A 12,671-nucleotide genomic window follows, 5' to 3' on the forward strand; every position below is an offset into this window, starting at 1 on the left:
GGTGAGAAATAGATTGTAGAGCATGATGGGATGGGGGATGGCATATAGATTGTCCTATGAATATAAATGTCATTTAATTTAAATGTGTATGTTGCATTCTGATGGTAAAGTCTTGGGTAACGCCAGTTAATGCACCAATAATGTAAATGCGGGAAACGCTTGCTTCTGGTTTGGGGCTTTTATCAGTTGAGAAAAACGATGACATGAAGTAAGGGCCCAGTTAAAACCATGCAGCAGAGATGTTGGTTCCACCTCACACCTCCAAATTATGCATCATTTTTAAAAATGACTATTCACACACTGCCCTTTCTACCAAATTGCCATGTTTCCCTTCCTCTCTCTTTACTTTTGAAACATCCCCACTCTCATTCCGCTCAACTTGTTCTTCTTGTAAGAGCCCTGCCCCCAGCTGTCTGACTCTGGGTTTTCTGGCTTTCTCCGTTGACGTTGATCAAACCCCAGTAAAATACTGGACAAGTCACTCCATCCAGTCTAGCTTTTTGCTTTTTATTTATTTATTTTTCCTTCTCTTCCCGTTATTCAGTTCTTGGTTTTCCATTTTGTTGCGTTTGCATCCTGTGCACTTGATCTGCTAGGAAGGTCTGAATGGTAACTCGGTTTCCTCTGGCAGAAATTTACTATTTTTTAATGCTCAGAAATTGGCTTTGACCTTTATATGGAAATTCAGACTGTTTCCTGAAAATGTTTTTCGGCTTTTTGTTGTTTTTTTTTTTTTTTTTTTTAAGCTCTTCTTTATAGCGTGAAACCTGGTTTCACGCTATAAAGAAGTGTGAAACCAACAGCAGCCTTAAACCTTAAGTGACACATGTTGGGGAAACAAGAGACGGACCAAATTGCAGATTTTTCAGTGCACAGCTATGCAACATAGTTTTCCTGCTCCATTGCTTATTACTTTTTGCGTGTGTTTTTAATCTAACATGTCTTAAGACCTTGTGTGTTCTTTAAAGAAGAAATCAGTATGAATCTAGCATTTACCATTTTTACTTACAGATTAAAAATAAACATTTTTATAAATAATACCTTCTGCTCCTTCTGATAGTATATAAGATGCCAGAAACAGCTTCCTCGAGTTTCTATGATTGGCTTGATCGTGTTATGTTTTTTTTTGTTTTTTTTATTTGTTTTGCAAAGTCAAAGTCAAGAAAGACGAGTCTAAATCGGTAACCTAGCAAAGAATGCCAAACTCACGTTTTGTCTGTTAGCTGAAATAGCTTTATGTTGTGGTGTTCATAGTGTGATGGTCTTATCTCTTAAGAACAAAACATTTGAGCATTGGCTGTCCCTTGAGTGGCTTGAATTAAAATGTGTAAATTACTTATTACTTATAAAAACCTGTGTCAGACAGCTCCTAGTTTATCAAGGATACATTTTAGTAGCCTGAATGGATTTATTTGCCTCTCAGCTACAATGTAGGTAAATTTGGACTTCCATTTGTTAAGTATTAATGAGAGGAAAACAAGGGCAGGAAATTCTATCATTGAGCTGCGTCTCAATGCAGAAAACACACCTGTCCAAGAAACATCTTGCCAGCTTTACCATAGTCCTCTGCTGCATGCGTTCCTTAGACCCATGATTTGCATGCATCCTTTTTTGTTTTGTTTTTATGACTTTTTAATCTTTTGTGTCATTGTTTGGTTTTTCATACCCATCTGTTTTATTTGTTTGTTCCCTGTCTTTGGTTGGATGCACTTCCTGTGTGTGTTGTCACTTCCTGTCCAGTGCTGGAGTTTGAGCTACGGAAAGCAAAGGAGACCATTCAGGCTCTGCGCGCCAACTTGACTCAGGCAGCAGGTGTGGCGCACTTTTAACTTCTTCTCCACCTGAACCCTTTTTGTTACAGCTTTCTCTCTTTTTGTCAGAGAATTCCTTTTGGTGAGTGATGCTCAGCATCCTTTCAAATTTATCTCATATATTCTCAATTTCTCAGAGAGCGAAGTGCCCTCTCAGGAGAGAAAAAACTACAAGTCAAGCCCTGAAATTCAGGTGGGGGATTTACAAGCTTTCTAATTTTTCCTTTGTGGTGAAATGAGTGAAGAATGAACGAATGTGTCCCTTTAAACCTTTGTGAGAACATTGCCGTGATCGACCTTGTTCTTCTCTGCCTCAGGAGCCTATCCGCCCACTGGAGAAAAGAGCCTTAAACTTCCTTGTGAATGAGTATTTATTGAAAAATGAATACAAACTCTCATCCATCACCTTCTCTGATGAAAATGATGATCAGGTAAAGGATGGTAAATGCCTAACTGGAGTTAGTCTTTTATTTTTAAAATTAGGTCTGTCTCCTTTTCAACAAAAAAAAAAACAAAAAACATCCTAATTCATAAGAAAGTACTGAAGGTAGTATGAATAATTTAAACTTGTACTTGCACATAATTGTGTAATGCAAAGGAAGAGCCCATGCCTGACACAAATGACAATTACTAAACTGTTTTGCTTTATGTTTCTTCCCAGGACTTTGAGTTGTGGGATGATGTTGGCCTCAACATCCCCAAACCCCCCGACCTGTTGCAGCTCTACAGAAGCTGTGGCACCCCCCTCCCTTCTCCTCGGGACACAGCTGATGTGTCAGTTGGAGTGGATTTTGTCGATCTTCCTGGAAACTGCATTGCCCAAGATCCACTAAAGAAGCCTGACCTTTCACAACAGGTGTGTGTACGCTGAGTTGAACCTGTTTTATTGCTTTGTATTCCTTCTAGTACCAGAGAGATTCATTGAGAAAAGGCTGTGAAACTAAACGCAAAGTGATTTTTCTCTTTCAGTTAAATCTGAAGAAGTTGTGACTTCAGAGCTCCGGCTCTTGAGCTGAGTTTGTAATTTGTCTGCATTATGTTTTTTTTCTTCTCTTTAGCAGCAGACAGAAGTCGTGCAAGAGTTGGAGTACCAGATAAGCCTCCTCAATAATGAGAAGCAGAACCTAGCAGAGCAGATAAAGAAACTGCAATGGTGTGTGCTTGAGTGCATGTCTGTGCTCGTATACTATTCTTTTTGAAAAACTCTGAAGTCTTTGATCCTGACAAGGTTTCCAACATTCATAGCTCTTTCACTGCATGTCATTTCAGCAAGAACATTTACCCCTTCTACTGCTGAGCAAAGAGTCAGCAGAAGTATTCATTAAAAAAAAAAAAAGTCTCAGAAGTTTTCAGTTTCTATAACCGTGACCAAAACTGGCCATGGTGTAAAACCAGATTGGAAATTTCTCCCAAGCACCACAGCTGCATGAAATTACAGAGGAAACTTTGGTCTGATGAAAAAGTGGAACTTAATTTTCTTGTCATGTGAAGTCTTTAATTGACACCATCAGGATTCTGACCAATTTTACTGAACAGTTCAAGCATGACTTTGATGGTAGGGGTGAAACAGTCGATTGTCTCGTTCACTTGCTGCTTGATTAAGTATGTAGTATTTTTTGACTTATGTTATGTTACCTCTGCCCCACAGTGAGATTCAAACACTGAAGAGGACAGTTTCCTCCCCGCCTCCAACCACTTTGGACCTGGGCTCTCAGAATACACCTAACACTTCTTCCTCTTCTGCTACCACTGCTTGCTCCGCTGACCCTCTTTCTGTGGTATGTGGTCATTTTGAATATGTAAAGCACAGGCTTATTTAAATGTCTACCAGTCACACAGTTTTCTATAGTAAATTTTTAAAAAAAGCAAGAAGAAAGGAAAATCATTCAGTCTGTATGACGGTTTCTCTGTAGTTTGTTACAAGCCCAAATATTTGACCCTATAATGCTAACATCTTGTAGTCTTATCCTCAGCCTCCCATGGATAATGGCAAGTATCTGGACATCCGAGGGGTTTCAGAGCCTGACAATAACGCAGACAACCTCTCTACTCAGAACACATCACAATTCCACCCACAGACTCACAGCAAGCTGAAGAATAAGCCACCTGTCCAGTTTGATCAGCCAAACAGGTGAGTGAAAATTCAGGCATGAAAAAAAAACTTGCAAAACAAAGACCCAACTTTCCTAACATTTCCTGTATCAAGGAATGCAAATATGATGCTCAAATGTAAACAAAAAATATAGGGCTTTTTTCAATACCCGTGTGACATATGTAAATCCACTAACTGCCTGAGTCTAAAACCTGTGGACATCCCTTGAGATGTCCTGCCAGGCCTTTAGTGCAGCCAAATTCAGTTGCTGATTGTGTATCTTTGTGCTTTCAGTTTTATCTTCAGTAACAGCAGCTTTGCAACATTTGTCTGAATATGACAGGGTATAGCCCTGTACAGTTCACAGTTCATCGTGTTACTGTTATCAACAGTCACATCAATAATTGAAACTACAGGGTGGGCCATTTATATGGATGCACCGTAATAACATGGGAATGGTTGGTGATATTAAAGTCCTGTTTGTGGCACATTAGTATATGTGAGGGGGCAAACTCCTCAAGATGGGTGGTGACCAAGGTGGCCAATTAGAAGTCGGCCATCTTGGATACAACTTTTGTCTTTTCAATAGGAAGAGGGCCATGTGACACATCAAACTTATTGGTAATGTCACAAGAAAAACAATGGTGTGCTTGGTTTCAACGTAACTTTATTCTTTCATGAGTTATTTATAAGTTTCTGACCACTTATAAAATGTGTTCAGTGTGCTGCCCATTGTGTTGGATTGTCAATGCAACCCTCGTCTCCCACTCTTCACACACTGATAGCAACACCGCAGGAGAAATGCCAGCACAGGCATCCGGTATCCGTAGTTTCAGGTGCTGCACATCTCGTATCTTCACACCATAGACAATTGCCTTCAAATGACCCCAAAGGTAAAAGTCTAAGGGGGTCAGATCGGGAGACCTTAAGGGGGCCATTCAACTGGCCCACGACGACCAATCCACTTTCCAGGAAACTGTTCATCTAGGAATGCTCGGACCTGGCACCCATAATGTGGTGGTGCACCATCTTGCTGGAAAAACTCAGGGAACGTGCCAGCTTCAGTACATAAAGAGGGAAACAGATCATCATGTAGCAATTTCAAATATCCAGTGGCCTTGAGGTTTCCATTGATGAAGAATGGACCCACTATCGTTGTACCCCATATACCACACCAAACCATCACTTTTGTTGTTCCAACAGTCTTGGAGGGATCCATCCAATGTGGGTTAGTGTCAGACCAATAGCGGTGGTTTTGTTGGTTAACTTCACCATTCACATAAAAGTTTGCCTCATCACTGAACAAAATCTTCTCCGTGAACTGAGGGTCCTGTTCCAATTTTTGTTTTGCCCATTCTGCAAATTCTGTGCGCCGATCTGGGTCATCCTCGTTAAGATGCTGCAGTAGCTGGAGTTTGTAAGGGAGCCATTTGTGAGTAGCTAATATCCGCCGAAGGGATGTTCGACTAATGCCACTCTCCAGTGACATGTGGCGAGTGCTACACTGTGGGCTCTGGCTGAATGAAGCTAGGACAGCCACTGATGTTTCTTCATTAGTGACAGTTTTCTTGCGTCCACATTTTGGCAAATCCAACACTGAACCAGTTTCACGAAACTTAGCAAGCAGTTTGCTAACTGTAGCATGGGAGATGGGTGGTCTCGTAGGGTGTCTTGCATTAAAATCTGCTGCAATGACCCGGTTACTGCGTTCACCAGATATCAACACAATTTCGATCCGCTCCTCACGTGTTAACCTCTTTGACATGTCAATGGCTGTGAACAAAGAGAAACTTGTAAATAACTCATGAAAGAATAAAGTTACGTTGAAACCAAGCACACCATTGTTTTTCTTGTGACATTACCAATAAGTTTGATGTGTCACATGGCCCTCTTCATATTGAAAAAAACAAAAGTTGTATCCAAGATGGCCGACTTCTAAATGGCCACCATGGTCACCACCGATCTTGAGGAGTTTTCCCCCTCACATATACTAATGTGCCACAAACAGGACTTTAATATCACCAACCATTCCCATGTTATTACGGTGCATCCATTTAAATGTCCCACCCTGTAGATGTGTGTTCACGCTGCCTCCGCCATGTTAGACAGATAATGTGGTATGCTTCAGACTGTGAGGTCTCAAAACTTTTCTCACCATTTTGATACAAGATAAACCTGGTTTCATTTGTTCAGATAGGTGCATGCTCTTTTAGTCTGGCAAAGTCCAATATAGCCATCTGTTCTTCAGAGTGTGCCTTCCTCTAAGCCCTGCATTTGCCTTCATAAAAGGCGTGTCTTGATTGTAGACTTTGACAGTGATAGAACTACTTAAGACAGTGTTATTGACTCAGATTGTTAATTTGGCCACTCCTAAAGTTTTTGCCGTTTGCCTGAGAGGTATGTTTTAGTTTTTCAGCCTAAGATTGGCCTCTTTCATTTACATTGACATCTCTTTGGACGTCATTGGAAAGTTCCAGTGAAGTTCCAGCTATCAAATTAGACGCTCAATACTTGGAATCAACTCCAGATATTTTGTCTGCTTAAATTTTAATGGAATAACAAATGAAGAGGCCTCACTGGGCATGAACTGCTCATCAGTCAATTGTCCAGTGACCTGGCGCTTTTGAAAATGGGGGGACTAAACTTAAAAGTGGCTGTAAATTCTAAGCAGTTAATGTAATATCTGTTAAAAGCTAAAGCTGAATAAAAGCTAAAAATTCTGCACTTTTACGGTTAGATTTTTTTGTTTATTTATTTAATTTAAAATGTAAAATTCTCTGTGGGGGTTTGAAGGCCAAAAAGAAAAAAATATATAGTTGTAAAAATTATTAGAACCAACCGTGTCTACTACAGCCACGTTGGCCATTTTTGTGTAGTCACTAAATGTAGCCACTAGATGGAGGTAGTTATTCGTCTTTGTCTAAAACCAGGTATTAGGTTGTGTGGCTGCCCTCTTGAGTAAGAAAGTGTATTGTGCTTTAAACTAGTCATCACTGAAACTGAGCTTTCATTCATTTAATTTTTTTTTTTTTTCTTATTTGTGTCCCACCTATGATGTATTATTTTTAATGATATTTTTTGATGTTTCATTATTTTTATCATTTAAATATGTGTTCCCTTAAAAAAACAAAATCTGATTTATGTGGTGCTAAAAGAAAAAAGTGAGTGGTGCGTTACTGTTAGTCAGCCACCTGCTATTCTTAGTACTGTGGTAATGTCACGTTACATGGGAGAGTGGCAGCACTAACCTCAGTGGCAGGGTAATCTATTCCAGTCCTCAATCATTCAACGGTCAGGACATTCTCCAGAGCACTTGTGGTGTACAGATTAAGTGTTGCAGACTGTAGTGACTGTTTTTGGTCTTTTGTTTTTTGTGGTGTCTCAGGAAGTTATCTCCGGCCTTCCAGCAAGCCTTGTTGTCCTTCTGCAGAATGTGCTCCGACAGCCGCCTAGGAGCAGAGGTCAGGAGCACACATTTCATATACAGATTAAAAAAAAGAAAAGAAGTAAATTTAGGAAAAATGGAATATAATGTCCCTCCTGTTCCCAGGTGTCTCGTATAGCAGACAGCGAGGAGAGTGTGATGCTAATGCTGGGTCGCTGTCTCCCTCACATCGTCCCTAATGTCCTTCTTGCTAAACGAGAGGTAAACCTGCTTGTGCTGGTCATCCTGCCCTCTTCTTCTCCTCCCTGTTTCCCCATTCATTGTCACCATCACAGGCTTCTTGTTTTAATAACCAATAGATACACACAGAGCAGCAAGGATGAGAATAGGTTAAAAAAAGTAGTTGGTCATTCACAACTACTAAAGTTTCCTCTAAACTGTGTATTTATAATGTAGAGGGGAAATGACTCTAAACAGCTTAATGTGGTTATTGTCAGTAGTTTTGGTAGTAATGGTGCCAATTTGACAACTTTGCAAACATATTATTCCATTGGTGATTCGTCCACTTCACCATCTGCTGTTATGTGAAATATTGCTGCTATATTACTGAAATATTACTGCTTTAAAGGAACATTACCCCCTTTTTTTTCTCCCTTTTGTGCCTAAACTGTTCTCACAATATGAATATGAACTGTAGAGTTACACATTGTGCAAAGGCTGTTTTCTTGGCAATAGTGGGATTTGTGTGATTTCTGTTTTTTGAGATAATTAAATCAATGTCTCAAACTTGATGATGCACAAAGCGCCTTTGTCCTTGTGTTGCCTTTTTGTCGTTCCCCAAGCGATACGAATATAGAGTTGGAGACATTTTTACCTGCCAGATCCTGCTGACTTGTGTCTTATCTATTGATATGTCGGGTCACCTTCTTTTGTCATGGCATTTGTTTTTCAGAAGTCCTCATCATTTTTCCTCTGCATTTTTTTCCTCTCATATTTGCTGTCCTTTTGCCTTCACGGTTTTTTTCTTCTCTTTTCGTCTCACTCATTCTCTCACTCTCATGCATGCCTCTCTTCTAGAGAATGGTTGCGCATCTTTGCCAGGTGAGTCTTTCACGCACTCATTTGCATGATTCTCACATGTAGATCAGAAAAGTGTAACTAATGCCAATTCCTTCTGCTGCAAAACCGCTGTCACTAAATATATTTTCACACATGCGCTGCAGCCCTGAACTTTTTCTTACCTGAGAGAAATGCATGAGATAACAAATGTCCAACTCAGTTGGATCGGACAATAGCTTCACTTAAGCACAGGTGAAGTGGAATTATTTCCTGTGAGAACAGACAACAGTGGGAAAATATCCTGGCATAACGCTCTTGAAGTTGTTTGAAATCCAACTATAAGCTCTGATTTTCCATATTTATTATTTTTTGCAAATACAGTCTGCAATCCTGTAACGGTGACACTGAAAAATAGTGTGTACCAAAAAGTAAGTTGCGTTGCAGTTTTGGGGCCAAATTTATTAACAGAACATTCCAGAGCAAATCACACTCCTTGGGGGTTGCTATCTACTCGTTAAGAGGTATAATGGCAGTTTTGTAACTGTGAGGTGTGGCTGTTGTTTGGCTAATGTGGCTGTCATTCTCACTAGGAGTGTTCTTTATTTGAAATGCCAGGGGGAGGTTTTTGTCAGAATGAGTGTGTAATTAACACAGGTGAACGGTTTAGAGCTGAGCACAGTGCCATAGCTATGAGCTATAGCTGTTCACTGTGTCCTCGCCCTATATAGAGCAGACCTTAAATGATTTGCGCAGTTTCATTTTTATTCATGTTTCTAAACAGAGATTTGGTCATGAAAAAACTAAGAGCGCCTGCTCGTCTTTTTCTCAGCAGTGTGCACATCACACAGAGCAATGTAACATTACGAACACTGCTGTGAAAAAGTATTTGCCGCCCTACCCGAGTCCTCATTTTTTTTGCATATTTGCATCAGTTACATGCAAATTTGGGGGAAAAAAAGGTTAAAATATCAATACTACAGTCTAAATATCAGGAGAGCAAATCAATTTGCTTTCAGATGTGTGGCTGGTTTGATCATTAAACAAATTTCAATATTAATCAAAGATAACCCAAGTAAATACAAAATGCAGCTTCGTCATTTGTGTGACAAATATGCAAAAATATAAGAAATTAATAAGGGGGCAAATACTTTTTCACTCCACTTTAATTTGGTTTCTTTTATGGTTTTGTTTGATTTTAAATGTGTCCAGTACCGATTCTGTTACATATCATATTAAAATGTCTCGCTGTCAAAATTAAATTTATGTGACTAAGACACATCTGCAGTGTACTAAATTAATGTCTGTCTTTGTGCAAAAGAACAATGACTCCATTTACACACAGCTGGAGTAACTTCAGTAACATGCAAATCTCTCAACGTCTGATCTTATATAACGTTTAGTGTTCTATATGTCCTGCAGGACCCATACATTTTATGTTTATATAGCAGTCTTGATTAAAGAAGCCCTTCTCTGGATAAATAGGGATAAATAATAGTGTTATTTATCCTGAGAATTGCTGCCTGAACCTCTTAGACCCCACAAAGTCTCAATCAGTATGAGTTGAATTCCCCTTCAGCTGCCTGAGTCTGAATTACCATACTGTTTCTGAAGAGAAAGTGTTTATACTGTAATTTCTCTATTTTTTTTATTTTTTTTTCCATTTAGCAGAAAGTAGCAGAACGATCACTCGCTTATCTGATCTGCTTGTTTTGTTTTGGGTTTTTTTGTTTTTTTTCTTATTTGTTTGTTTGGTTGTTTTGTTTTTTCCATTAAATTGGGTTGGTCTCTTATAGAAATGAGCCGCCTACATCTGTTTGTACATTAGTGTGTTGTTAGTAGATCAGCTGCTGTTTCAGCTCCTTACAGCACATTCTTGCAGTTGCAACCTCACACTGATTTGCCCTGTTTAGTAAATCAGGCCCTTAGTCTTAATATGCCATGCTGTACGATATGTCTCTTCAATTCGCTCACCTTTGATTTATTAAGCTCATCAGACATGGGCCCAATCAGTCTAATCTCTTTAAGTGTCTAAATGCCAAAGATTTTGAAACTGTTTTGATAAATATCAGTTTAGCAACTGTTTGATAAATGGGGTTATGCTCTATTTTTAAATCTGAAAACCTGGAGAAAAAAGGTTTTAAAATCCCAAATCTTGATGATTAGGTGACTTAACGAAATGCAGCCAGCTTTCTTCCTGCAACTGATTGGTTTTAAGTGCTTTTGTTTCCACAAACAAAAGTGTTTTTTTGTTTTGTTTTTTGTTTTTTACTGAGAAGAGTAGGAAAGGAGATTTGAAAAAACAATAAAACAAAAAATGTTGCATTAGCAAGAAATTACTCTTTAAAAGCTGACACCTGCACAGGTGTTCTATGTGTGTCCATGCGTAACATAAGTGCAGCGCATGAAATTTTATACAAGGAACTGAAACTTGATCGGAAACCAAATGGATATACTGAAAGAGGTAAATCTAGTTGGAGTAGTCTTTGGTCGGGCTGCTTTGCATATCACCATGGTTATGAGGTTTTAATCAACCCCCAGGCAGTTATGGAGAACTTAATCTCTTTTAAAAATCAAGAAAAACAAACTGAAGGGAGAAAAGGCTGGCAGGAAGAAAAAAAAAAAGTAAATGCAGCAGCGCATTAAGACTTCTTGAATAGTTGGACTTTGTACAATATCCGTTAGATTCACAGACCATGACTGTGTGTGTGTGTGTACACACATACTCACACCCACACAGATAAAGCTGCCCGTGCTTCCGTATTGCAGGCTTGACCCTTCTAACCAGCACGACCCTGGAGACACGCCTTTACTTGTTTGAATGTGAAACCCTCTTAAGGACAAAAGGTGTTTGACTTAAAACGATAGTATGACACACTGAAACACTGCCTGCCACCTGGCTGTATTAGCAGATGCTGTAAATCATCAAACCCTGTGTTTTTCTTAAATTTAAAGGATTGCATTGCAACACTTTTTTTTTCTTTTTTTTTCTTTTTTTTTTTTTTTTTGGTCAAAAACATTATTTTGTAGTAATTTGCTACAGTACTATTTTTATATAGACTTTCCAGGCATCATTAAGGCAAAGATGGTATCTAAAAACTGCAATTATAGACTTCCTGTTTTTAGTGGGTAGATTATCTGTAATCTTTAACGGACCTAGACATGACACAGAAGGTTGATAGTTTTACTGGAACTGTTTCTTTGACAGACAATTTCTGGTAATGTACTATTGAATGCATGTGTTTGAATTCAAAACAGACCTGTGTCAGGAATTCTGTGTTGGAATATTTCATACCTAAGACATTATGCCTAAACTCCACTTTTGGCTGATGTAATTTTCAGTAGTTGTGCATCAACCAAAGTGCTGGAATTTCTTTTTTTTTTTTTTAATTTATTTATTTTTATTTTGGCCTGATGTTGGTGTTTGATGATTGCTCAGGGAGCTACTAAAATGATTAGACTTCACATTGTGATGTGCATGCATACCACGTTCAGGTGCCAAAGAAAAGGTCAGGGCAATTTAAAAAGCCATCTATACCAAGTGATCAGATAATCCAGTTTGTAGATGCTGACAACATTAAAAACTAGTGGAAAGAGCAATAAGTTACTTTAAATTCTTCTGATGCCTAAACCTAACCACAAAGCGAGGAAAAAACAAAACTAACAAGTCCAGTCATCTTAAAGTATTGAGACAGCCTTAACATTTAAACCACGTGCATAATATGTGTAGTTTGTGCAGTAAGGGTATCCTGTGGTGTCTGGCACCAACACGTTGGCACTGGGTCTTCAGTTTCTGTGAATTAGGTGGGGCCTTTTTGGATTGGAATTATTTCAACGCGCTGTTCTTCAAACAACTTCTGTGAGGTTTAGAGGCTGGGTCGATGCTTTGATTTGGCCTTGTAGTCCTGGAGGCATTCCTGAGCAGTTTATGCAGTTTGGCACACAACTTTATCCTGCTGCCATCAGGAAATGCCTGGAGAAAGAAGTGCAGTGTTGTTCACGTGTTCACGTCACCTGTTAGTGGTTTAAATGAGTGTGCATCTTCTGGAAACTATGGATGAGTTGGTGTGTAGTATTAAGAGAGATATGTTCATTACTGTTTTTGTTGGAGATAAGACACATTACAGGTATACCCAATAATGAGCATCTGGGTCAAGAAACTACATAAGGCAGTCTGTCATTGAGAGCTGCTGAGATGTTGCATGCAACATCTCAGATGAAAGTTGTAAGCCATCATGTGAGTGGTAAAGCAGACATTGGTCTTTCCATAGCCTCATAGTTAAAATAACCGAAAAGACTGAAAGGAATAGTCACATGGAAGGGAGTT

General features: G+C 39.1%; 1 protein-coding gene across 9 annotated transcripts in view; it reads left to right on the plus strand.

Annotated features, from left to right (window-relative positions):
- The window catches only part of relch (RAB11 binding and LisH domain, coiled-coil and HEAT repeat containing), a 37,785-nt gene that overhangs the window by 6,426 nt on the left and 18,688 nt on the right, over positions 1 to 12,671 (plus strand). For 3 of the 9 annotated variants that reach the window (XM_086306010.1, XM_086306004.1, XM_086306003.1), the window contains exons 3-12: positions 1,741 to 1,812; positions 1,949 to 2,004; positions 2,129 to 2,242; positions 2,473 to 2,667; positions 2,870 to 2,964; positions 3,460 to 3,589; positions 3,773 to 3,942; positions 7,289 to 7,364; positions 7,454 to 7,549; positions 8,366 to 8,389. In XM_086306010.1, coding sequence (XP_086162136.1) covers positions 1,741 to 1,812; positions 1,949 to 2,004; positions 2,129 to 2,242; positions 2,473 to 2,667; positions 2,870 to 2,964; positions 3,460 to 3,589; positions 3,773 to 3,942; positions 7,289 to 7,364; positions 7,454 to 7,549; positions 8,366 to 8,389 — 1,028 coding nt within the window. The remainder of the gene's footprint in view (positions 1 to 1,740; positions 1,813 to 1,948; positions 2,005 to 2,128; positions 2,243 to 2,472; positions 2,668 to 2,869; positions 2,965 to 3,459; positions 3,590 to 3,772; positions 3,943 to 7,288; positions 7,365 to 7,453; positions 7,550 to 8,365; positions 8,390 to 12,671) is intronic. The other 6 variants (XM_086306008.1, XM_086306007.1, XM_086306005.1 and 3 more) reach the window with 5 other exon arrangements.

This window comes from Aulonocara sp. 'chitande type north' Nkhata Bay, linkage group LG9, assembly GCF_057382095.1.
Source record: "Aulonocara sp. 'chitande type north' Nkhata Bay isolate Kocher_YH1m ecotype deep benthic linkage group LG9, A_spYH_male_GT1.1, whole genome shotgun sequence".
NCBI lineage: Eukaryota > Metazoa > Chordata > Actinopteri > Cichliformes > Cichlidae > Aulonocara > Aulonocara sp. 'chitande type north' Nkhata Bay.